At 57.8% G+C, this 23,857-nt stretch overlaps 10 protein-coding genes and 1 non-coding gene across 11 annotated transcripts; 10 read left to right on the top strand and 1 right to left on the bottom strand.

The window, feature by feature from the left end:
• Positions 1-25: 25 nt before the first annotated feature.
• On the top strand, positions 26-2,094 carry POB3 (FACT complex subunit; the record flags this gene model as incomplete). Its single annotated transcript, XM_028618212.1, has 6 exons — positions 26-50; positions 104-133; positions 192-297; positions 371-452; positions 527-632; positions 671-2,094. 6 exons carry the CDS (start codon positions 26-28, stop codon positions 2,092-2,094), a joined length of 1,773 nt encoding a protein of 590 aa, XP_028473168.1.
• Positions 2,095-3,393: 1,299 nt separating this feature from the next.
• On the top strand, positions 3,394-5,481 carry EHS24_002472 (uncharacterized protein; the record flags this gene model as incomplete). The annotated part of the gene is made up of 3 exons (XM_028618211.1): positions 3,394-3,818; positions 3,881-4,616; positions 4,666-5,481. 3 exons carry the CDS (start codon positions 3,394-3,396, stop codon positions 5,479-5,481), a joined length of 1,977 nt encoding a protein of 658 aa, XP_028473167.1.
• Positions 5,482-8,278: 2,797 nt separating this feature from the next.
• Positions 8,279-9,034, top strand: EHS24_002471 (uncharacterized protein; the record flags this gene model as incomplete). The annotated part of the gene is made up of 2 exons (XM_028618210.1): positions 8,279-8,489; positions 8,544-9,034. The coding sequence occupies 2 exons, from the start codon at positions 8,279-8,281 to the stop codon at positions 9,032-9,034; spliced, it is 702 nt and encodes a 233-aa protein (XP_028473166.1).
• Positions 9,035-9,480: 446 nt separating this feature from the next.
• Positions 9,481-12,213, top strand: EHS24_002470 (uncharacterized protein; the record flags this gene model as incomplete). The annotated part of the gene is made up of 7 exons (XM_028618209.1): positions 9,481-9,681; positions 9,717-9,989; positions 10,029-11,087; positions 11,154-11,453; positions 11,504-11,644; positions 11,690-11,776; positions 11,818-12,213. The coding sequence occupies 7 exons, from the start codon at positions 9,481-9,483 to the stop codon at positions 12,211-12,213; spliced, it is 2,457 nt and encodes an 818-aa protein (XP_028473165.1).
• A 79-nt stretch (positions 12,214-12,292) lies between these two features.
• Positions 12,293-13,580, bottom strand: EHS24_002469 (uncharacterized protein; the record flags this gene model as incomplete). The annotated part of the gene is made up of 2 exons (XM_028618208.1): positions 12,293-13,183; positions 13,248-13,580. The coding sequence occupies 2 exons, from the start codon at positions 13,578-13,580 to the stop codon at positions 12,293-12,295; spliced, it is 1,224 nt and encodes a 407-aa protein (XP_028473164.1).
• A 461-nt stretch (positions 13,581-14,041) lies between these two features.
• On the top strand, positions 14,042-15,391 carry EHS24_002468 (uncharacterized protein; the record flags this gene model as incomplete). Its single annotated transcript, XM_028618207.1, has 3 exons — positions 14,042-14,228; positions 14,277-15,235; positions 15,290-15,391. The coding sequence occupies 3 exons, from the start codon at positions 14,042-14,044 to the stop codon at positions 15,389-15,391; spliced, it is 1,248 nt and encodes a 415-aa protein (XP_028473163.1).
• A 232-nt stretch (positions 15,392-15,623) lies between these two features.
• EHS24_002467 lies at positions 15,624-15,729 on the top strand. Its single transcript has one exon. It is a non-coding gene; the product is annotated as a tRNA-Leu (tRNA).
• A 232-nt stretch (positions 15,730-15,961) lies between these two features.
• On the top strand, positions 15,962-17,427 carry EHS24_002466 (uncharacterized protein; the record flags this gene model as incomplete). Its single annotated transcript, XM_028618206.1, has 5 exons — positions 15,962-16,141; positions 16,181-16,291; positions 16,332-16,484; positions 16,521-16,790; positions 16,828-17,427. The coding sequence occupies 5 exons, from the start codon at positions 15,962-15,964 to the stop codon at positions 17,425-17,427; spliced, it is 1,314 nt and encodes a 437-aa protein (XP_028473162.1).
• Positions 17,428-17,575: 148 nt separating this feature from the next.
• Positions 17,576-17,947, top strand: EHS24_002465 (uncharacterized protein; the record flags this gene model as incomplete). Its single annotated transcript, XM_028618205.1, has 2 exons — positions 17,576-17,892; positions 17,941-17,947. The coding sequence occupies 2 exons, from the start codon at positions 17,576-17,578 to the stop codon at positions 17,945-17,947; spliced, it is 324 nt and encodes a 107-aa protein (XP_028473161.1).
• A 1,127-nt stretch (positions 17,948-19,074) lies between these two features.
• On the top strand, positions 19,075-20,838 carry EHS24_002464 (uncharacterized protein; the record flags this gene model as incomplete). The annotated part of the gene is made up of 7 exons (XM_028618204.1): positions 19,075-19,110; positions 19,168-19,225; positions 19,286-19,346; positions 19,405-19,490; positions 19,586-19,952; positions 20,524-20,655; positions 20,766-20,838. 7 exons carry the CDS (start codon positions 19,075-19,077, stop codon positions 20,836-20,838), a joined length of 813 nt encoding a protein of 270 aa, XP_028473160.1.
• Positions 20,839-21,717: 879 nt separating this feature from the next.
• Positions 21,718-23,573, top strand: EHS24_002463 (uncharacterized protein; the record flags this gene model as incomplete). Its single annotated transcript, XM_028618203.1, has 2 exons — positions 21,718-21,844; positions 21,892-23,573. The coding sequence occupies 2 exons, from the start codon at positions 21,718-21,720 to the stop codon at positions 23,571-23,573; spliced, it is 1,809 nt and encodes a 602-aa protein (XP_028473159.1).
• Between the last annotated feature and the right edge of the window lie 284 nt (positions 23,574-23,857).

Here is a 23,857-nt window from a genome sequence, read left to right as displayed (position 1 = left end):
ACAGCAAGACTGCAGAGGAACAGCCATGTCGCACGTCACCTTTGACAACAGTGAGCTTGCCGGAGAACGTGGATGGCGGCATCTCTGCTGACGCTACCTTTAGTCTACATGGGCGAGTCGGGCGAGCTGGGCAGTGAGTGGTAACCATGGACCTTCTCTCGTCATGCCGTTGCTAAACCTGTTCTCTTCAGAGCTTCGCTTCAACCCCGCTGGCTTTGGCTGGAAGTCGTACAAGGACGAGGAGAACACCCCCACCACCTTTACCGGTACCGATGTCCGCAGCGGCACTTGGATGCGGTATGTTTATGTCTTGCCTTCTCTCACCTTGGAGACTGGGTGGGTGTTGAGCATTCGCGCTGACATGTCGCAGTGTGGCGCGCAACTTTCAGCTTCGCCTGCTGATGCGTTCCCCCGACAAGCCTATCGTGACCTTTGACGGCTTCAAGCGCGAGGTGAGTGGCAGACGCGCCTCCTCGACATGGTGTCCCTTTAGGTGTGTGTGTGGGTACTCCGCTGACTGGAGCAGGACCACGACAAGGTCAAGCGCACCATTAACGAGTACTTCAACGTTACTCTTGAAAACCGTGACACCTCGCTCAAGGGCTGGAACTGGGGCAAGGCGATTGTTCAGAGTGGGTGACGATCCGATGCCAGCATGCTGACCCGCCAGACCAGGACATTGCTTTTGAGGTGCAGCACAAGACGGCGTTTGAGCTTCCTCTTTCGTTGGTCGCCAACTCGAACATTGCCGGCAAGAACGAGGTCGCCATCGAGTTTTCCCCCCACACCGTTCCCGGCGTCGGTGCTCGTGAGCCCGACGAGCTTGTCGAGATTCGCTTCTATGTCCCTGGCAAGAGCAAGAAGGCCAAGGGAAGCGACGCGGGCAGCGGAGACGAGGACGAGACGGACTATGACGAGGAAGGAAACGAGATCAGTGCCGCCGAGGCGCTCCACAACGTCATCAAGGACAAGGCCGACATTGGCGCTACCGTTGGGGACAGCATTGTCGTCTTTGAGGATGTCCTCGTTCTTACCCCGCGTGGTCGTTTCTCGCTCGAGTTCTTCCACGAGTCGCTCCGCCTTCTCGGCAAGTCGACCGACTACCGCGTTCCTTTCACATCCATCAACCGCATCTTCCTTCTCCCCAAGCTCGACGACCTCCATGTTCAGCTTGTGCTCGGTCTCGACCCTCCTATCCGCCAGGGTGCTACCCGCTACCCATTCCTTGTTGCCCAGTGGCCCAAGGACGAGGAGGTCGACGCCGAGCTCAACCTCGATGAGGAGGAGATTGCCAAGTACCCCGACCTCCAGAAGAAGTACGAGGCTCCCACGTTCCAGGTCATTTCGCGTGTCCTCAAGTCCTTGACCGGCAAGAAGGTTACTCCTCCCGGCAGCTTCCGCAACGCCCAGGGCGTCAATGGAATCAAGGCCAACGTCAAGGCCGTTCAGGGAGAGCTCTACTTCCTCGAAAAGGGCCTCATCTTCATTGCCAAGCAGCCCATCCTCATCGACTTTAGCAAGACTGAGAGCATCTCGTTTTCGCGTGTCGGTGGCGGTATCGCCTCGGCCCGTACCTTTGACATGCGCGTCGTCTCCAAGATGGGCACCGCCGACCACGTCTTTAGCGCCATTAGCAAGGAGGAGGTTGGCCCCATTTCGCAGTTCCTTGCCAGCAAGAACGTGCGCCTGAAGAACGAGATGGAGGAGACGATGGACGTCGACAACGTGATGGACCTCGAGGACCTTTCCGATGACGACGACGACGTCAGCATCAACTCTGAGGACGAGGGCCGCAAGAAGAAGAACAAGAACAAGGCCAAGGAGGTCACCAAGTCGCGCAAGCCCGCCGATGAGGACTCGGAGTCGGACGACGAGGACTTTGAGGACGAGTCGTCTGACGGCGGCTCGCCCTCTGAGAGCGACTCAGATGATGAGGGCTCCGGCTTTGCCTCAGATGCTTCCGACCCCATGATGGAGGAGCTCCGCCGCAAGCAGGCCAACAAGGCTTCCAAGAAGAAGAAGGCCAAGGGCAGCAACACGGACGACGAGGGTGCCCCCAAGAAGAAGAAGGCCAAGATGGATGTGGACGAGTAGGCAGGTGGCTCAAGCAATGGCCGCCGCCAAGTTAGAGGGTAGTATACTCTCTTGCCGCCTGAGCAAGAGCGTTGTAGCATTATTTATATCGTGGCATGGATTCAGTCGCCAGAGTCGGAACGCGTGCTTTCGCAGCCTGCTGTCGGCCGATTCCAGATGGACCCCACGGGGTGCCTGACATCGGCGTACACCGTTGGCAAGGCGGCGCAAGGCTTGCCCTGCGGCCAAACGTTCCGCACTCTCTGATGAACCTGAGGGCGAGAATATGATCAAACCGTTTGCCGGTGTGGCCAGTGGCCAACCAGCTGCGCGCGCAAGTCCCGACCGGTCGCCTCGTGCTGCAATACGGGAATGATATCCTAATGACGCTCCTCACCCTGATGCCTGGCCCAAAAGATCGACATTGTTAGATTTGGACCTCGTGGAGTGTTGAAAAGTTGAGCCGCGGTTGTTACACCACTTTCCTTCGTGCACGTGCACAGCGAGACGTGACCCATGATCCTCTGCGTACTCTGCATGATGTGTCGGCTCGTAAAAGCTTAAGCGACGCCTGCTTCACGTTACCTGATCTCGCCCGCAAAGTGCCCCGTTTGCATCCCGCCTTGTGCGCTGCCGACGTTTACTGCTGCGGGCTCGGTATACTTCGGCTTGGCACGTTCGGATCTCGCAATCCTTGCCGCGCCACCGTCATGGGCTCTACCTGCGGCCAAGGCCCCGCGGCCAAGGCCTGGACGTACATTATGGACCCAAGAGCCCCTCGTCGCAGAATTGGATAGCACAGTTCCCGCGGTGCTACTCGACAACCCAGCCTACGGCCGCACTTCCAGACACCTTACCTGAAAGCGGAGCACGCGTTCGGTATCCAAGCGTTGGATATTCAAGGTGCTTAGCGTATAGCGGCAATCACACACCACGTGCATCCCGTGCCGTTCGTCGAGTTCCGTGCACTCTCTGGCCCAAACACGCGCTGGCATTCAGAAACTTTCCGAACCCGCCGACCTGCCAGGACCCACTCGCGACCATCTCCAGCATTTGCCGAATGAACATCGTCCACGAGACAGACAACAGCCAGACAACATTGTCGCTCGGTCACTCAACGAGGTAGCTTCAACACCTTCACCGCGCTGCTCGACTGTCTCGCGACTACTACGATTGTCGCTCAACCCCATATCTACCATCTAGCAATCTTGCCCGCCAGATCGTTCCTATTCAATCGGACCTCCACCGCGCCACCAGCGCCGAAGATCCACACCAATCCACCCGACAAGTGACCACCCGTCCATCCACCAAGCACCGACAATGTCGATGCTGAGGTACCTCTCGCCCGTTGGGCGCCCGTCGGCACAACGTACCTCGTCCCACCACGGCGCCGCCTCCCCCCGGCCTGACAAGCATGACAAGCACGGCGCCCCAAAGCTCCACCTTCACGTCCCGAATTATGGAATCATCATTATGCCGGCCCCCGAAGCGCCCGAGCACGACGGGCTGACAGGCGAGGGCAGTGAGCCAAGGTCGGACCACATGATCCATGGCGAGCTGGAGATCAGCCTCCCGCCATTATCCCACCCACGGAAATGCAAGGCCATCCGCGTGGGGATACGGACCGTCATCAAGCTCGACATGGGACAGGGCCGCAAGGACGAAGAGGACGTACTGTTTGAACGCAAGGTTGAAATGATTGGCGCCAACAGCGATGGTATCCTGCTCAACCCCGGGTCGCAGCGGTGAGTTGGAATGGATGGATCTGCGTCTATGGACGTCCTGTGGCTGACGCGTACAAACCAAGCTTTGCTTTCACCCTCATCCTCCCCTGCAACCTCGCACCGCACGACTGGCACCCGAACGGTGTTCTCGCGCACAACCTCTATGCCGAGCTGGAAGGAAAGCCAGTAGAGCACGAGTGGGGACTGAAGAGTGTGTCCTCGTCGACGTCCCTCTTCTCCTTCCGCCAAGGAGGTAAGAAGAGCCCCACGTCCCGCTCTCAGTCGCGTGCGGCTTCGCCGTCGCGTCGCGGAAGGTCCACTGGCCAGTCTGCTGTCCAGTCCATGCCCACAACACGCCCACCCTCCATCCCCCCATCTGGCACTACCACGCCTGTGGGCATGGACTCTGCGGCTCCGCCTCATGTGCTCGCTGGTGCGCTCGCCAACCTCAACCTCAACCCCAACGGCCACGCCGAGCTCGGTCCACCCGCTGGCCCACCCGCGGGCGGCGGCAACGGAGTCAACCCCGCCTACCTGAGTGCAGCTCAAAGCCTGTCCATCACCCGCCAAGAGTCGCTGGCGCTCCCACAAACACCACCCTACGAGCTGGCCCGTAACGACTCGTCCAACCGCCTGAGCGCCATGAGCGCAGACCACACCCCGCCCGCAGACTGGCTGCACGGCAACACACGAGTGGACCGTAGGTGTATGATTGTCTACAACCCCAACCCGGGAGGCACTTCGACAGACCTCGACGACAGCGCCACTGGATACGTGAACGGTCTGGGTGTATGGGACCTGAGCATGACTGCGGATGTGGTGAGTTACAAGGGCCTTTATGATGTTGCACCCGTGCTAACTCGTCCAGTGGTCGATTGGAGCCTTGATGCGCCTCAAGGTCAAGATCTCGGCTATTCCTGACACGGCCACCATCTTTGCTGCACGTCTGCTGCTCGCCCAGTCTCACACGATCATCTCCCCACGAGACGAAGAAGGAGACAGCAACAAGATTGCTAGCACGCGCCACTTTACCATTGCCGAGGCCGGCAAACGCCCGCCACCTGGCCATGCCCACCCGGACCACCACTACCCTGCACTGTGGCGTGGCGCTGCCGTTCCGTCCGGCAAGGATAAGCCTGGAAAGGAGAAGCCCCCCTCATCTGGCGACTTGCTCATCGACGTCAAGGGCCGTCTGCCCTCGGACATTGTCGCCCGCCCCTCGTCGCTGCCAGGCGTCATCACGCCCATCCACGTCAGCCACAACCTCGTCCTGGAAGTCTTCTTCACAGTGTGGGCCGAGGACGACCGTGGCGGCAAGATGCGCATTCCCGGTCCGGGCGGCTTGCGCATGCTGCGCGTCTCGCGACCAGCCATTGTGCCGTCGTGCTGTTTGGTTCCCGCAGTCATCGACCTGCCCCGGTACGAGGACCATGAAAAGGACAAGATGGCGCCCCTGACGCCCGACGTCTTGCAAAAGAACTTTATCCTCGCCGAGGACCAGGACTGGGATATCTGCGCGTGTGGCATGAAGGTCGAGGACATGGAAGTGCGTATGCGCGACCAGGCAGTGGCCGAGGCCCAGCAGACGGGCACGAGCCTCGCGGACATGGCTGCGTCCGCGGCAGCCGAGGACAAGGTGTGGATGGAGCGTGGTAGGCGGCAGCGCCAGCGGGGTAGCGTGTAACTACTGTAAGATACTGTTGAAGGGGACGTTGATAGGATATTTTTTTAGTACTAAACAGTAAAATGTTATAAACCGGCATTCGTAGATAAAAACTTGGACTCTTTGAAGGGTATGCCGATGCAGTACTCGTGTTAATGTCTTGGGTTGACTTGGTGGTCGGAGAATTGCCACGATGTGCGTCAGCCGTCCAACGATGAGTGAGGTGAGTAACCAGCGAGAACCTTCGTACCCTTGCCTGCCCAGCGTGGCTGGCCGTAGCTGATATTGTTCGTGAGCTGGGGGTTCACTGCCACCTGATTGCTCATACCGTCCCCCCGGCAATGGCTTCCACACCAGAGGAGCTCAAGGACAAGGACTGAGATGCTTCAGTTGTGCCTAGGCATCACAGCAAGTGACCACGCGAACACAGAAGGCACACGCCTGCACGTCTTTTCTATTTCCTTAGATCCTTTGGACCTCTTCCATCGCTCTCAGCGTCACTGAAACCATACCGCATATACCTCATGCCACCATTGCGCCGCCAAAGCGCCGACGACTGCGGACCTGCACATGGCAGCCATTCCGATCATCGAGGTCAGCGAGGTAACCGAGGCTGCGCTGAGCAGACTGCAGCCGCCGCCATGACACCCCGTCGAGGAACGACACTGTCCAAAATGAGAAGCCACCCCCGAAACACATACCGCATATACCCTCCTCCGCATGCCTCCCTCCCCTTGCGCTGTTCTCCTCGGCAGGAGTGCCGACCGGATGAGCCGCACACACGGCCGTACCCACCGGCCGGACTGAGGAATCGAGGAACTGGAACTGGCAACGTGGGGGGTCGGGGTGGGGTGGGGGGGGGGGCAAGAAACGCAACATGCTGCTGTACATTCCTTATCCAAAGCCGTAGGACGTTTCTCGAGCTGTCCCTTGGCGGTGAGGATTGGGAGCATACTTGGAAAACGAGGTGTCCTTGCAGGCAAATGAGTGGCCACGGTGAAAACCAGTGGAGCACGGGAGAGGAGGGTAGTCACGGCGGGCCCGTGCGGCACGCCGCCGTTGGCCGTAAAACGCACTATGTGACGCGGTTGCAGGAGTTGAGCCTGTATAGTGCGTTTCTGCGCTCCACTGGGGCCCATGGAGTACCCAAGTCGTAACCATAAAGTCAAAACGGACGCGCAATGCTGCAGCTGTTGACAAACCCACGTTCAACTTGCCTGGGGCTGTGAAACTGCCCGCTTGGCCCCCCTCGTGCAGGTGCGCACTTGCTTCGCTGTGACGGACCCTAGGAAACGATCTGCACATGCGACAGACGGGCCACTTTTGCGGACTGGCCGCAGTTGACCCGCCAGATACGGAACGTCCGGCTCGTCACACCACGGATGGACAAGGGGGCAGGGCAGGCACATGTGGAACAGCACTCGTAAGTGGCTCGTTCGGTTCCAGTTGATACCCTTTGTACCTCGCCCGTCCGCGGTACGAAGCGGGTACGCGTGGGGGTTGTGGTGCAGAGCTACAAAGAGCCTGACACGACCCACGCAGCCACAAACAAGCCTCCAAGTGCCAGCCAGGTACCTTTGTCTTCAGCGAAGCCCAAAGCGCGTAGAAGCGTAGGAATCTGCCGCACGAGCCGGTGTCCAACAGATAACCGGGGCGTAAAGACGCGGCGCAGCTACACCTTGTCGGAGGATTAGCCTCTTGCGCCGCTGAGGCGGCGCGTCGCTCGCACGTGTCTGTGACGAGCGACGCGCGACAAGCTCCAAGTTGGTAGCAAGATTAATACAGCGAAAGTGCCATCCTATTGGTGGTGTGAGCGGATTTATGGGCTGACCGACGCGTCTCGGAATTGCTAACTGACGCACGCTCCCACCTGGCCGCGGCCCGCTACCATGGTTCCGTTTGGGCTTCACCAGCTGGCCATGAACAACAAGCATTGGCTCGTTGTGTCAAAGGTTCACTGTTGTTTCCTTGCAGTCGAATTAGAGGAGAATGCCAAGCAACTCATCCTGTCTGACAGTTTCAACCCGGCCAAGATGTCCAGGAGATGTGTATCATATCGCGGAACTACGGATTACAGTCGACGTGCTGCGGATGGCGGATTGTCTGTCACTCCTCTCGCCTGCTCCAATGGCCATCCACCCCCGGCCCCTCATCGCTTCCGGCAAACAGGGAGACGGTGTTCAATGACCACTTTCCTGAAGGTTTGCCTCGTCCATTGCCCCTGCTGCAACTTCGGGTACGTTTCAACCACAAACTTAGGCCATTCAAGCATGACAGTGTTGACGCTAACGGGTGCTCTCTCCCGCCAGGGACCCCAAACCGGAACAGCCATCCCAGCTCTCCTCTCGCAGGGCTGTAAAGTGACCGCAAGCATAGGTTCCACCATACTGACGACGTCCTCCGCCTTCAGTACTGTTCGCCCAAAACGCACAAGCTTGGGGGAAGCCCAGAGGTCTCGACCCGTGTTAGTGACCTTCCTGAATGGTGCACCTACTGAAGCACCCGTTCAATAATACGTCCGTCCAAACATCAGGGGACAAGGAGGTGGCCAAACAAGCATGATCTCGGAAGAGGTAATGGCTTCGTACTGCCTCAAGAGGCCTAGACGAGCAGACATGAAGGAGGCGTACGCGCTGGGTGACCCGCGGTTTCGTACCCTCCGGCCCCGACAAACTGGCCCGCGTCCATGAGCACACACTACCAACGCGTCGACTTTGTGGCATCTCTCCCCATGAACTCATGACCACTATAAAGCAGCGGTGTGGAACTCCAACTGTCTGTCACACACCTTCTCTTGACATCTTTCCGACTCGCCGCCATGGTGCTCTACACTGCCCCAATCTTTGCCCTCGCCGCATCTTTGTCACTTGTGGCTGCCGCACCCACCGACGAGTTCACCCCTTTCAATGACATTAGACCTTTTAACAGCAACCCTCTCCAGGCTCGACAGAGCGGCGAGTGCTACCCGGGAGATTCCCCTTGCCCGGATGGCAACGGCTGCGCGCCCTCTGGTTCCACTTGCTGCACTGGTAAGTACATAGTCACTAGAACAGGTCCATCTTCGTTCTGTCGCTCACATGCAGGCACCGACTACTACTGCCCTGTTGGCACCAAGTGCACAGCCACCAGCTGCTGTTCCGGTCTCTGCATCGGCGGAGGAGGCGACGCTGCAACTGGAACTGGTAGCGGCGGGAACGCTTACACCGGTGTGGCCTACACTTCCGCTGCCAACTACTACACCTCCCTCGACGCCTCCTCGGCGGCCTTTGGCCCTCTCACCACTGGCGGCGGCGTGGGTTTCACGATTGGTAATTCTCATACCACTGCAGTCGTGGGGGCCTCAACTGCTGTTGTCAACGGAGTCGGTTCCTCGGCAAACGCTGCAGTGCCGACATTCGGAGTCGCTTCAGCCTCCGTGGCCAATGCTGGTGTTTCGGTCATCGGAAATGGGGCTGGGACCACGAACACCCCTGCTGCTGCTGGCGGAATCCCTCTGAAGGCCTCTGGAGCATCCATCGTGACCATCCACGTTCTTGGTCTCGTTACCGCGGTCATCGTCGCCACATTCGTCTAAACGCCACGACCTCCAGGGACCGCGTGTTTGCGTCCCCTTGGTAACTGGCATGGAATTGTATGGATAATTTGAAGTAGTCTCAAGCTGTTCTCCGTAACCTATGCATGTCCCAGGTGGCATCATCACGTCGGTTTCCCAGTCACACCCAGGAGGCCCACTCTGGAAGGTTCGTGCGATGAAGCGGGGGACAGCGGATTCTTGAAACCACCGTTTGACTCTGGCACTCTGATGCATCATGTGTGTGTGTCTCTGGAGGTCCCTCCTACCGATGACACAGCGGCCATCACTCGCAGAGGTACTTGCAACGGTGCCACGACAACTGATGGCATTGCATTGATGGCAGGCCACGCACGGTTCGCGCCCAAACATCAGCATATGTATCCTGCCTCGTCACCATCGGATTTTGACCATCGCTTCACTACTCACTCCCCATCGCGGACGTCGACATGGCTTCAGATGCTGAATCTGACTGGGAGGACTGGACGGACACGGAGCCTGAGTCTGAGCCGGATCGCCCGAGGATCGTTCGCCTCGCTCCAGAACGGGATCCTCCAGGTCCCAACCAGGTCCTGGCTGGCAAGAAGTTTGCCGTTGTCGACGAGCTCTTTAGGCCGCACGACCTCTGGCTGGTGGAGAACATCATCACTGTACGTCTTGTCCGCCTTCGTCGAGCTGACGTCAGATACACGGCGGAGAAGTGGGGACCGACTGCAAAGGCGCAAACTTCATCCTCGTACCAGCATGCTGGCAGGCTGCGGACATCGCCCTGTGGCGTATGGTGGTCAAGCTCTGGAACAGTCTTCCCCTGGTCACCAGCCAGTGGGTAGAGATTTGTCTCATGAGCGCCTGCGTCTATCCTGTCCCCGGAACTGTAGCGGCTCTCGCCTTTGTGCACCTCAAGGAAGAAGTCGAGGTTGCCAAGGCAGCCGTTCTCAAGCAGACGAGGATCGCGGAGGTTAGTTTCCTCTTTGAGTGAGGTCAAAGCTGACAATAGACTTCCAATGCTTCGCCTGAGGCACTGAAACGGCGGGCAGAGGCTTTGAAGGAGTTGTTGCGGCAGGTGGAGGCTCGCAGGAGTGGCATTTTGGGTGTCCCAATTGCAGGTCAAGCTGGTAACACGCTTGCCGGGGGTGAGGACAGCAAAGCGGTGGCCGCTGTGTCACGCATGCTCGACACGGATAGACACGAGAGTATCCCAGTGTCCTCTATTGAGGAGAGTTTGGAAGAAGACTACAAGTTGCCTTCAATCACAGCCGCCACTGTGCCCGCAACCCGCTTGATCCCAATTCCCTTATCCAACTTGTTCGCGGTGCTGGACGTGGAGTCGCCGGCCAGGGACTCCCCCAGCCCTGTGTCTTCTGAGGCAACCCCCGAGGGTGTTATCGCCGCTACTCTGCCAGATTCTCCTTTGGACACCAAAGGGGAGACTGTATCAGACGACCAGCAGACCTCAGAACTGGAAGACAGGCGTGAGGGTCGCTTGACCGGCTCCCCAACAACCCCCGCTCCATCCACCGCCCCTTCCACAGCGCCTGATTCGCCGACCTCAACTACTACATTCACCACCAACGGTCTCCCGGTCACTCCACCAGCCTCTGACATTCAAATTGAAGATGACACCCCACGGGCTCCAAAGGCGAGGAAAGCACGGTTCAGTCGCCCCGTCTCGTCACTGGGGCTCACGCTCGGTGAGCCGACGCCCAATGTGGACGAGTCTGTCAATTCACCGGTGGTCGTCACAGAGGAGGAGGAGGAGGACGTTTTCAATGCCAGTCCAGCTGTCCCAGTCGCTCCTACCAATGATCCTGAGGGAGAGCCGCATCCCAGGCCCCACGTCCCCTCAGAGAGCGTCAAGGCGCGCATTCGCTCCCGCCGAAACGTCAACAAGATGAAGAAGAAGAAGCGAATGCAAGCGGCAAAGATCATTCGCGCGTTGGCACCTACACCAAGCGTCCATAGCGAGGAGTCTGAGGACGAGAGTGAAAGCCAGGACGGCTGCGGCTGTGCGTCGCAAGTGGCCGGTATCGTAAAGGACATTTTTGGTCGGCTTCCGGTGAGTAGTGGCGGCTTAATATCGGGCGGTTTTCCTTCATTTTTCGCTTCTGCTGACACACACAAGCCAAAGGCCGCCGAGGCTGTCAATACGTGGTGTACCAACCCGGACGAGTTCCGGTCGGATCCACGTGTCACTCGAGTGGAGCCTTCCATGCGTATCACCTGGGTCAATTTGGCATATGCTTTGGCGTTCATGGGCGATGAGCCAATCGACCGCACCATCGTCGACGGATTCGTTCACGGTCTTGGTCGAATCGCCCATCAACACCAGGTACTTGTAATGCCCTCCAGTTACTGGGAGACCCTCAGGCAGAGGTGGCCTCATAACGTTACCAAGGACGAGCAGGACGCGTTGCGTATCGAGGTGAGTAGGAAGCGCGTCGCGCGGTAACGGATGATGACGCCACCACGCAGCTCGACTCGTGCAAGCGCGTGATTGTGCCCATCTATCACGAAGGCTTCTGGTTTTTGGTGTGTATAGACTACGAGTCGGGATCCATTATCCTGTACGACCCCTCTGGTCTTGACATGCGTGACAGTTTCGTAACTAAGATGGTGAGCTCACGGGCAATTTTGGCCAAGCTCGAAGCTGACAGATAGGCGGCGGGAGCCCTGGTTTCCTACTTTCAAGGCAGTGACAAGTGTCAGAGTGCCATCCGCCTGGGCACTGACCCGACTTTCATCAAGGTGAGTATCTCTTTCACCGACATCTCCTGACTAAGTAACAGCACGCGGCACCCATCCACCACCGGTTTTCCGGACTTTTCGTCGCCGCCGCTTGTGAAATGCTGGCCTACTGGCGCGGCGCCACGACCCACCTTCTGGTTCACGCAATCCGCGCTCTTGATCGCCTCATGGACATTCCTCTGACGTCTCGTCATATCCGCCAGAGCATCCGTTCAGGTCCACACCATGACCCGCAGTGCGTACACGCCGTCCCTGTTCCACATGAAACCAGCGAGGTTGCCAACCCCCAAGTGGACGCCACTCGAGGCATGCTGGTCAACTGGATTACGCGTATCCTCTGGGGATCAGCAACGGGACGGCCTTACATTACTCCACAGGCAGCGTTTATGCTGCAGCATGTGTCCGGAACAGACACCGCTGAGGATGGGCCAGGTTGACGTAACAGTAAGAGCTAGCGGTCATTGACAATAGTAGCACAATTTCCATGCAACATAACCAAAAATGCTTTCCAAGTGCTCAAGTGAAAGACCACATTTCACACCCCAGCAGGTCTCCCTTTGTACCCTCTCGGCCATACCAGGCGAAACCGTACGGGAACGTCCGGTTGTGATAGCGGCTGTCGATGCGTCCACCGAGGTTACACCACAGCTTGGCCATGGCCCCGTCTGGGTCCAGCCCCCAAGTACGGATCTCTTTGTTGCCTTGCTGGCGTGCAAGTGGGACTAGGAGACGGAGGACGGTTGGCAGCAGTGAAAGCGGCAGATCCGAGATCATTGTGACCGAAAACAAGTCCGGGAGCCTCGAGAACAGCCCCGGCGCGAAGAGCACGATTGGGTTGCTGGACTGGAAGGGCGGCGAAGACGACGTAGACGAAGTGGGGAAGAACCGCACACCGACCGGTGTGTCTGCAGGCGTGGGTCCACGGGCCATTTTGCACACGCGGATCTTTGAGAAGACCTCGAGGTGGGTGAGCCAGCCCGGTGCACCTGGGTCGGGGAGCAGAAGAGTCGTGATACCGTCGTCTGGTTCAGAGTCCAGGCGATTGCGGAAGCTCTGCGATAGCAAGGGAGCTAGAGCCTCGAGGTCATGCTGGTACACCCACGCATGTGACCAGCCTGGCTGGTCGGGTGGGAGGTCACTCTCAGCGGAGAGCGGCCAGTAGAGATCAGAGTTTGAGTGGTCGTCAACACTCACCCATCCCTCACGCTCATTGTCCCCAGAACCCATCGTGCACTTCTCATACCATCCGGGAACAAGATCGGAGCTGAGGACAGATCCTAGAGCTGGTGTGAGGAGGGTACCCTCGGCGGGATCGTTGAGCGGCGCCAAGTCCGATGGCGGGGGAGGGAGTGCATCGGGGGCCGCCAGGAGATAGTGGATTGTTCGCAGCAGGAGGCGCGAATATCCCTGTCCTGCATGTCAGCTAGCTTCACGGCATTCACTTACGTCGATACTTCTTTGGCGTACAGACCGACTGGATGCTGTATAGCCCACCAGGCATGGCCTCAACGGTCTTGCCTGGGGCCCTGACCACAACGTCACGCCGCAGCGTGTCCACGAAAGTGAAGACTGCGCCGTCGGGATCCTCACGCGCGACAAGTGCCCAGGTGAGACAGCGACCATTTGTCCGCGTAGGTGAGGCTGCCAGTTCGGCGAATCCCTCGTCGAGCTGCTGACGTGTTACAGGGTGGTTTGCGAAGAAGCTTTCCTGCATGGCGCAGTTGAAATCGATGAGCTGGGACGGTGTAGCGAGGCGCAATACACAGTCTGCGAGCGCCGGGAGGGGTGGGGACTTGGCAGCCATCGTGAATGTTGAGTAAGTGGGAAGTGGGAGATTGCCAAGTGGTACTGCTACCTACATGCCGCTGCACCATTTTGAGGCCAGGATGATTGTGTTGGTTACGAGTCCAGTCATCTCTTATGCGGGGTAACGATGACAGACTGTTCCTGGGGGCGGTCTTTTGGGAAACACCGGCGATTACCGATTAACCGATGTCTAGCTCACCACATGCTGCTAGACCGGCGAGGCGTCACTCATTCTCACATGACGACGGACATGAGCAGGGACGCCTTCAATGGCCGCCGTGAGCTCCAACATACCATGGCGTTCGCCTTGCCGTCGGGTCTGTCCGTCTCCGGCGGCCGCCGGCATTGCAGTAAGCCATGAGATCAAAGCCAGAAGAACAAAGCGTGTTTGTGTTTGTCTTTCCCCACAACAATCATCCATCCACCTTACAATCACCTCAGTCAACTAATTCCTGAACGATGGCTCCTCAACTCAGCGCCGCCGGCAAGGCTCACATCGACAAGTTCCTCGAGGACACCGTTAATGCGCGCAAGTACCCCGCCCAGTTTGTCGGTGTCACAACTGGTGATGGGATTCTTCACTTTGCGGCCGGTGGCGATGTCAACTTTGGTGACGCGTCCAAGGGCCAAGTCAACGAGAACACTAGTAAGTATGATACCTGACAGTTGACGGGCATTGACTGACGCCGGTTAGCGGTCGAGCTGTGGTCCATGACCAAGCTCATGACGTCCATTGCCTGCCTCCAGTTGGCTGAGAAGGGACTGGTCGACTTCGATGACCCTGCGCTCATCGAGAAGCATTGCCCTCTGCTGGTCAAGGTGCCCATCCTCGAGGGCTATTCGGACGATGGCAAGCCCATCACCAAGCAGCGCAAGAACCCCATCACCCTCCGCCGCCTTCTCACCCATACATCTGGTTGCGGATACGCCGTTGTAAACCCCCTTCTCGGCCGCTGGGAACAGGAAAACAAGATTCTCTCCTGGGTCCGCCCAGGCGCCACGGTCGAATCAATCGCGACCCCCATCTTGTTCGAGCCTGGCACCAAGTTCCAGTACGGCGTCGGTATCGACTGGGCGGGTTTCGTGGTCATGAGCGTCACTGGCAAGTCACTGGAAGAGTACTTCAAGGAGAACATTTGGGGCCCCTGCGGCATGACGTCAACATCGTTCTACCCTACCGACGACATCAAGAGCCGCCTGATGCACATGTGCGGTCGCGACGCCGAGGGCAATATCACTCTCCAGGACGGATTTAGGCCGATTCCCAAGCTCAAGCCCGAGGACATTACGTTCCTTTCGGGAGGCGGTGGCACCCTTGGTACACTCAAAGAGTACCTGACCATGCTTCAGCACATCCTTGCATGCAAGGACAAGGAGGGCGGTATCATCTCGCCTGCGTCCTTCAAGCTCCTCTTCACTCCGTCACTCCCGCCTCGTGACGAAACCAACACATGCGCCAAGAACATGGGTGGAATGCTGGCAATGATGGGAGACAGCGACGAGCCGCAGTTCACGTCGGGTGACAAACTCAACCACACCCTCGGCTTGGCCTTGTTCGAGGCCGATTCAAGCAAGGGTCCCAAGGCAGGATCTGGATTCTGGGGAGGCGCCGCGAAGACAAGCTACTGGATCGACCCAGCCAGCGGCATTGCGGTGAGTAAATTGCACCGCTAGGAAGATCCTCGACGAGTAAGACTAACTCTGCAGGCCGTCTGTGGCACCAACATCCTCGACCAGGACCCGTCCTATCGCGCCGTTGTGAATGGTTTCCAGCGTGTGATTTACGAGGCTTTGGAGATGTCGAAGTAGTAGTTCATAGGTTTGTAACGCGACGATGATGGAAGCCAGGGAGTGAAGTGTCAACGAGAGACGAGGGAGGCCTTCTGGATTGGAAACATTCTCACCTGCTCGATCCTTTTAACTGAGCCTCCACTCACAGACATGCCAACAAAGCAGATCCACCACGCAGGGTGCTCTGAGCACGCACACAGCTTTAGAAGGTATTATATTTCAACATCATGGCAAACAACAAAATGTACTCGGCGAGATGGCCGAGCGGTCTAAGGCGCTGTGTTAAGGTTTTCTTCTTTCTCTTTCAGAAGTTCATCCGCAGTCTTCGGACGTGGGTTCGAATCCCACTCTCGTCAATAGAGGATTCAGTTCCTCCCAATGATCTCTTTTTAGTTGTTGAAAGGTGGGGAGGAGCGGTGGAATGAGTTGGAGACGACGGACGACGCGGAAGTGGATGGGACGATCGCCGCCACACTATCTTCGGCCATGTCCGACGCTAAACCTCCACCAAAGCGCTAATTAGCCGCGGCTGTCCCTTGCTTATCGACAGTCTGTTGTCACTCTTGCCCACTACCTCATGTCTTCTCCATGACTGACAGCACCGCGCCGCTGGCGGACAAGGATGCGCGTATTCTCGTCGTAGGTGGAGCTGGGACGATTGGCTCTTCGACGGCCCTCCATCTCCTCCGCCGCGGGTACTCCAACGTGCGCATCCTCGACGTGTATCCCTCGCCATCCGGCAACTCGGCAGGCAACGATTTAAACAAGGTAAGCACAAACGTGCGGACCATGAAAGCTGACAATCAGATCTGCGGTAACGATCGTGGCCTCGGAATCTGGGGCGATATCAGCGATGAAGCTTGGGAAGGGTGGACGCACGATCCGGTGTTCCAGCCGTACTGTCACTCCGTTGGCAAGGTATGTTGGCCTACCGCTTCGCACCTGTCTAACCACCCAGCTTGACCTTGCCTGCGGAGACACGCCTCGTGCCGCCCAGCTGCGCCGCAAATACAATCTCCTGCAATCGTTGGGCCGCAAGGACGTCGAATGGCTATCGGACGGTGACGCTATAAAGCGCAAGGCCGGTCATCTTGCGGATGCGAACATAGAGGTGAGCTTAGGAGCGTGGCGGATGAGCTGACAGCAGACATGGAACGGCCTGTGGTGTGGTGAGGGAGGATGGGTAGCTGCCCATGACGCGCTTGATTCTGTCGGCCGAGAGCTCGCATCCCTCGGTATCAAGACTGCATTTGGACCCAGCGGCACTTTTGTCAGTCTGCTACTCTCTGAAGATGGAAAGACGTGCACAGGTGTCAAGGCTGCAGACGGTACAGAGTGGCCGGCAGACCTCGTCGTCTTTGCTGCGGGTGCATGGTCGCCGGTACTCCTTGATCTCCAAGGACAGTGTGAGAGCAAGGTAAGACATCACTGAGCCCTGTGGAAGCTGACATCAGGCCTGGATATACGCCCATATTCAGCTCACCCCCGAGGAAGCAGAGCAGCTCAAGGGGATCCCGACCATGTACAACGACGAGTACGGCTTCTTCATGGAGCCAAGCGCCACCGGCTTGCTCAAGTTTTGCAACGAGTTTGCCGGCTACACCCATTACACGACTGCGACTCCATTCCCGCTCACTGAGCCAGTGCGTATCAGCGTACCTCGGAGCCACGCCGCGCACCCCACCGACACCATTCCGACCGAGTCTCTCGAGGATATCAAACGGCTCATAGCCAAGACCATATCGTGGCTCTCGGGAAGACCGCTCATCAACCAGGCGCTCTGCTGGTGTACGGACACCCCCGATGCGCAGTGGTTGCTGTGCGAAGACCCCCGGTGGAAGGGCCTTGTGCTGGCGACCGGCGATTCGGGGCACTCGTTCAAAACTCTCCCTGTGGCAGGAAAGCAAGTCGTGGATCTCATCGAAGGTGTCCTAGCGCCAGAACGCAAGCACGCTTGGCGCTGGCGGCCTGGACATGGTGACCCGAACGGTACGGGTCGTGGAGGTCCAAGGCCCAAGGACCTAGCAGATGTCCCAGGATGGAAGCATGATTGATGGGATGAACAATGGTGCACTCTTTGAACTCCGCACACGAAACAACAGACGTCATCCCCTTCGCACCACTTTTGGGGATTTGGTGGGAAATGATGGCGCCTGAGTTTTCATCATCACTTTGCCACTGACTCATTTCCATTTCGCTCACATGTCTCGCGGATTGGAGCCTTCCGAGGCAGCAGAGGCAACTGTGGAAGCGTTTCTCCAGGAACTCATTCGCCGCTGTGGTGGCGTCAAGCATTTCCTAGTGCTCCAGAGGTCCCGCGACCTGTCAATGGAGGAAATTATCCTCATCACCAGAGCACTGGCGACAGTTATGCCAGACGCCATGGGGGACCCCACATTTGAGACCGTGAAGCTGGAGCGACCCCTCACGTATAACCGTCTTGAGGGCACGATTATGAACATGCTTGAGCGCTGGGAAATGAGCGGGCAGCATCCAGTTCAGAGGCCATCAACACCACAGTCTATGGGGACGGTGAGACTGGGATACCGCACGGGCTGACATCCCAGGTACTAAACGAAGTCAGATCCGATAGCCCCCGCCCGCTCAGCAGAACCTTCTCCTGCGACTCTGGTCAGAATCAGACGAACAGGTGGACCTCGGCAATCCCCGGAGCCCCCGCGTTGTCAGATTTCCTCGCCAAGCTTCCATCTCGCCGTCTGTCGCTGTCTTCCAGAGCTCGTCGGGGAAGTGACACTTCAGTAAAAGCTGTTGTGGATAGCGAAGGGGCTATAAGTGCACACACAATATGGAGCCCCTGCGTTTCGCTCTTACACCCCAGCACCACCCTCGATTCTCAAGCCACCGCCGTCACCCCCGAAGAAGCCAGGCTACCGCCGCTCCGAATCGTTCGATACCGTGCGCCGGTCCAATGGAGCCACTCAGGCGCTTCCCACAACTCCCGACGGGTCGACAGACGATGGGACACGGCGACGTCCACTTCGAAGGGCCAGCACCTTCACGTTTCTCCCGACCGAGTTGCATTTGTGGAAGGCACCGCCTGCACCAGTTTATGAGGATGACGATGTTGCGGATCATACAAGATACGCCAGTTTCCGCTCCGACACATTGGAGAGCCACGCAAGTGACCTGGAACGCCTGCACCAGCACTTTGAGCCCACCGCAGAGAGTCCAGCAGGCACTTCCGTCTTCTCGGCCATCCATGGTGCCGCGTTTGGTTCCTCCAGTCGCGTTCGGCGGACTTCGCGGGCCCCGCTTTCTGGCCTTGATGGCCTGCCTCCAGACATTCCCGGTGCTCAAATCCTCGATGAAGCGCGACGTAATAGCAGACAACCCCATGTTCCATAGATTACCAGCAGGAAACATGTACCAGTGTGGCCAGTGACTGCACCGACATTGCACCGTAGATCCACCGTATGCAGGCTGTTCGGGGTCATAATGTGCCGAAGGAGTCGCCCCCCGCGGAAACTAGCCGACGGCATCCCCCGCTCGGGCCGGCGCAATGTTGATGACACGGTCTCCAACTTCCAACCACAGACGCGCCTTGCGCAGGCTCTGCAACGCCACCCGTGCGCAAATAGACGTGGTCGACGTACTTGACAGCCCTCTACTACAGCTGGCGTTACTCCATCCGCTCCCTTTCCATCTCCTTTCACAAGCAGACACTTTCTGTCCTTGTTATCATGGCCAACCCCTACCAGGACTGCGCGATCCTCCTCGTATGTCACTGAGCTTGCTAGCTTTTTCGAATCCGCAAGATCTTGCTGACTTTGCAGGGAGACTCTATCACCCAGGAGTCGGGCGTCTCTTTCAACCTCCAGTCGCGTTTTAGCAGTATGTGACTCCCAAACTTGGTTCCGGTATCTCTTGAGCCATGTCGTGCTGACTCAACAGATGCCTACCGTCGCACGATTGACATTCTGAACCGTGGTTATGGCGGATACAACACTGCTTGGTGAGCAACTATCTTACTCTCATTCACTCTCAGCCCATGATTAGGCTGACAATGACAGGACTCGCCCCCTCTTCGACACCATCTTCGCCAAGAAGGAGGCGGCCTCTATCACTTCGACTGTGCGCCTGGTGACGATCTGGTTTGGTGAGTGATGACGCGCAATGACTGAGGTGACATTGCGGCCTGGATAGTCCCCGCTGTGGTTGATTCACCTGTGGAACGAGAGAACTGACGGGAAGGCGCCAACGACGCTGTTATCCCCAGCGCCAGGCAACACGTGTCGCTGGCCGACTATGAAGCCAACTTGAGGTTCTTCCTCGAGGGCCTTACCTCACCCGAGTCGCCGTACGCTGCGGCCCACGCCAAGGGCCTGAACATTGTCCTTGTTACCCCACCCCCTCTCCTCCTCAGCTTGATGGTCAACTACGCTCCCGAACGCGAGGTGGCTCTCACCAAAACTTACGCCGATGTGGTGGTCAAGCTTGCTGCCGAATACAAGACCAAGGAGACGGAGAACGGTAACTGGCGTATCGGCCTCATCGACATGTGGAGCGCTACTATCAATGCCGCTGGTGGTGAGGGCGAGGGGTTGGCAAAGTACCTTAGGTGAGTTGGAGTGAAAAGAACCGCTCGAGGCTGGTCGCTGGTTTCTCAACCTCGTACTCCTCCCGATATCCCTTGCGCTCGACGTGTCTCCAGACCTCGTCTAAGGCCTCGGCATAATCTCTCGGTTTTTGTGGGGGTAACGTGGGGTTTACCATGTCCACAGACCATGAAGCAGAGAGCAAAAAGTGGGGGTGACTGCGGACTGGAGACCCACGTGTGGCGAGATGTGGTCGCGTGCGCTCGTGGCGTCGTCGTCGAGGGTCACTGAGGGGCTCTATTTTGGGAGAACTGGTGCCCCTCATTGCCATCTGTTCAACGCCGTCTACGTCGATGGTGTTCGTCGGCAGTCACGTTTCCCCTGTCATCCGCACTGCACAGGACTCCGATCGACGGGTACCATGTGGGAAGTCGGCTCCGTCGTCTAAACCTGGTGTCTCTAGGTGTCGCCGGACTTTGGGTCGTTGGATATCACCGCCGCAGCGAGATCTCGCGGAGATACCACAAAGGCACCGGCAGACGCAGCAAATTCCGTGACCGCCAAGTGCGATGGATACTGCTGACACCACTGCAGTGACGGCCTCCACATGACCAGTGAAGGCTATGGCGTCTTTTGGGAGGAATACACCAAGCTTGTCAAGAACGAGTTCAAGGGCCGTGGCCTGGACTGGGAGGATCCGACTGACCTGCCTGAGCGTATGCCCTCGTGAGTAACCTACTAGATACTGCACCCTCATCTGCAGTACTCCGGGCTCCATGCTCTTACTTTCATTCCCTGGTTATGTGCACCTTGGGGCCGGCGCTGACGTCTGACAGTTGGGATTTGGTGGATGCGAAGAACCCCAGTACCGTGGTGGACCAGCTTGCCCTTCCTCCTATTCGCTCGTAAACGAACGCTACTGCCGACGTTCAAAATAGCTGGCCGCGAGAAATGCACCATCGTCCTGGTCCCCCGAACATGTCGGCCCACATGGCGCACCAAACACTCGCTGGCAAGCGGAAGTGTTCCAAGTGGATCGTTCTGATTGTGCCAGTTGGCGGCAGCCGGGTATTTTTGTTCCACGGCCGTGTGCCTGGCACGAGGCCGCCTGTCGGCTGTGGCCGATTGACCGATTTTGTTTTATTCTTGACTACAGGGTCAGCCAGGTTTGTGTGGCAGACAAACTTACGAGATCCACCTGAAGCTTGCGTCGGCTGTCTCTCAAACAGTGAACATGCCAGTACAGTAAAGGACTTGTCATGCTGCGAGATGTTCGACGGCCCTCGTGTGGACCTGGTCAGGTCCAGCATCACATGTGGTCGCCTTATTTTTAATGACGCAGCCCACCGGAACAGCTCTCAACAAGGATCACGACACGGTAGACCCTCAAGACGCCGGACTGGTGTCCAACCACATCTCGGATCTTGAGTGTGCCCCATGTGATGTCTGCTGCTGCGCATCCATTCCCCTTGGCGGACAAGTTCGGTGGAGTAACTCACCCTCTGTGGCATTGTGGCTCTATGGCTCTGTGGTTGGCTCCGTGGCTCTTCGGCTCTGTGGGGCCGTTTGTTGGCAAGATTTGTGTACTGTGTCCATGAGGAACCACTGTATGGACGAGATACGGTCTGAGCCGCGCACTCCTCCCTGCTGCCCCCACCCGTCTGCCCACCCGTCTGCAGCCACCCCCACTGACCCAGCTCAACTGGCGCAAGTGCTCTTAAAGTCTAGCAAAGACGAGAGTCGAGTCTCCCCACCATCGACAATTTACCCCAACTCTCATCACACTCCATGTCCGCACTAGTCGCCCCAGGCGAGTTCCTTGGTCCTGACGGTATCGACCCTCGCCAGGAAATGACGGACAACTACGAGCACCATGTCGTCGAGCACACCAATGACCCCAACGCTTCCTTTGACCGTGCGTGGTATCGCATAAGCCCCCCACCCCCATGCTCACACTTGCAGGTGACACCAACTCGATGCCACTCGAGGTCTACATGCACTACGCAGCCATCGAGCGTGCTCGCGAGGACGCAGACCCTCGCCCCATTCCCGACGCACCTTGGACTGTGCTCATCAAGACCCTGACCGGTCGCAAGAGCAAGATTGTTCACCCCCACGAGCCTCAGCCTCATCAGATCCAGTACACACCCAGCCAGGAGGAGAAGCGCGAGCCTGGCGAGGTCACTGTTGGTGCTCCGGACAACCTAGACCTTACTGGCGAGAAGGAGACTGCGTACCGTGTCCTTCGTGTGGCTTCGTGGCAGATTGTCTTTTACCTCATCACCACCGACATTCTTGGCTTCTCATCGTCTCCCGCCGCCTTCCTTCAGCTTGGTTTTGGCCCGGGCGTTCTCGTCTACACGTTCTTCTACGTCCTCGCCTTCCTCAGTGGTCAGATCCTCTGGCGCATGTACCTCAGCATGGACTCGGAGCAGTACCCCGTTACCTGCTACGCGGACCTGGGTGAGCGTACCTTTGGTCGCTTTGTCCGTCACGTCTTCAACGTCTTCCAGTCGCTGCAGCTTCTGTTCAACGTTGCCATTCTCATCATTGCCAACGGCCAGACCCTGGCATCAATGATCGAGTGGAAGTTTTGCTTCATCGCGCTCAACATCTTCTGGATGCTTGCGGGCATGGTTGTGGGGCAGATCCGCACCCTGCGTTCGTTTGCTTGGTTTACCAACATGAACATTTGGCTGAACATTATCGTCATGGTTCTCACGATGGTCGGTATTTCCAAATATCTCCCTGTGCCTTCGCAGTCAAACCACACCGACCTGTCTCAACCCATCCAGACTTCTGGTTGGATTCCGGCCACGACGAGCGGCTGGTACGCGCAAGTTGTGGGTGTCCAGTACGCCGTCTTTGCCTACGGCGGCGCCATGGTCTTTACAGAGTTCATGGCCGAAATGCGCCGCCCTCGCGACTTCTGGAAGGCGGCGTTCCTGGCTCAGCTCTTCTGCTACCTCACCTACATGCTGTTTGGTCTGTACTGCTACGCGAAGCAGGGCCAGTACACCTCCATCCTTCCCAACCTCGACTTCCAGAACACCACCCTGTCTCTGGTCACGAACGTTATCGGCCTCGTGTCGACGGGCGTTGCGACAGTGCTGTACGCCAACATTGGAATCAAGGTGTTCTACCACAACGTCCTGCGCGCGTATCTCAAGTTTCCCGACTTCAACTCCAAGAAGGGCATGTTCGTCTGGCCATGGCTCGTCATTGCGTACTGGGCGTTTGCCTGGGTGATCGGAAGCGCGATCCCGTCCATCTCGTCGCTCGTCACCCTCATTGGCGCGGCCTGCATTCTCCAGTTCACCTACACGTTCCCGCCAATCCTCCTGCTTGGCTTTTGGATGCAAAAGGACGCCATCAAGGGCGACCGCCCCTGGGAGCCTGGAATGGAGCCGTGGTCAAACCGCATCGACACCTGGCGCGACAGCTCCCGCTGGAAGCGCGGGTTCCGCAAGTACTGGTACGTCAAGGCCTGCCTGTTCCTGCTCTTCCTGTGCGCGGTTGTCCTGGCCATTATTGGTATCTACGCCGGTATCAAGCAGGCCATCGAGTCGTACGCGTCCGGCGCAACCACCGCATTCTCTTGCGTGGCTCCGGGCCAGCCCGTTGGCAACTCGACTAGCAGTTAAGTGCACGGTAGAAAGTAGGGTTTCAGGGGAGGGTGCGTTGTTTAGGTAGAAGGATGCAGTGGTGTGGTCAAGCCCGTGTTCACCACCGGTTACCTCGAGGAGAAAATACATGAAATTCATGACAATTATTGCAAGACACTCTGCCACGTATTTGCCAATTCCCAGAGCAACAGAAGGAGTCGTTGACACGATATGCATGAGAGGATGCGCTATGCAGGTTGAGGAGTTTTGTTGTCTCTCGGTGAAAATGACGTCGGTCATGTCCGGACCGGTCGTCCGGCGCC

Source organism: Apiotrichum porosum (genome assembly GCF_003942205.1).
Source record: "Apiotrichum porosum strain DSM 27194 chromosome Unknown scaffold_13, whole genome shotgun sequence".
In the NCBI taxonomy this organism is placed as follows: domain Eukaryota; kingdom Fungi; phylum Basidiomycota; class Tremellomycetes; order Trichosporonales; family Trichosporonaceae; genus Apiotrichum; species Apiotrichum porosum.
The sequence above is the reverse complement of the archived record's forward strand: the minus strand, read 5'-3'. Positions and strand labels throughout refer to the sequence as shown.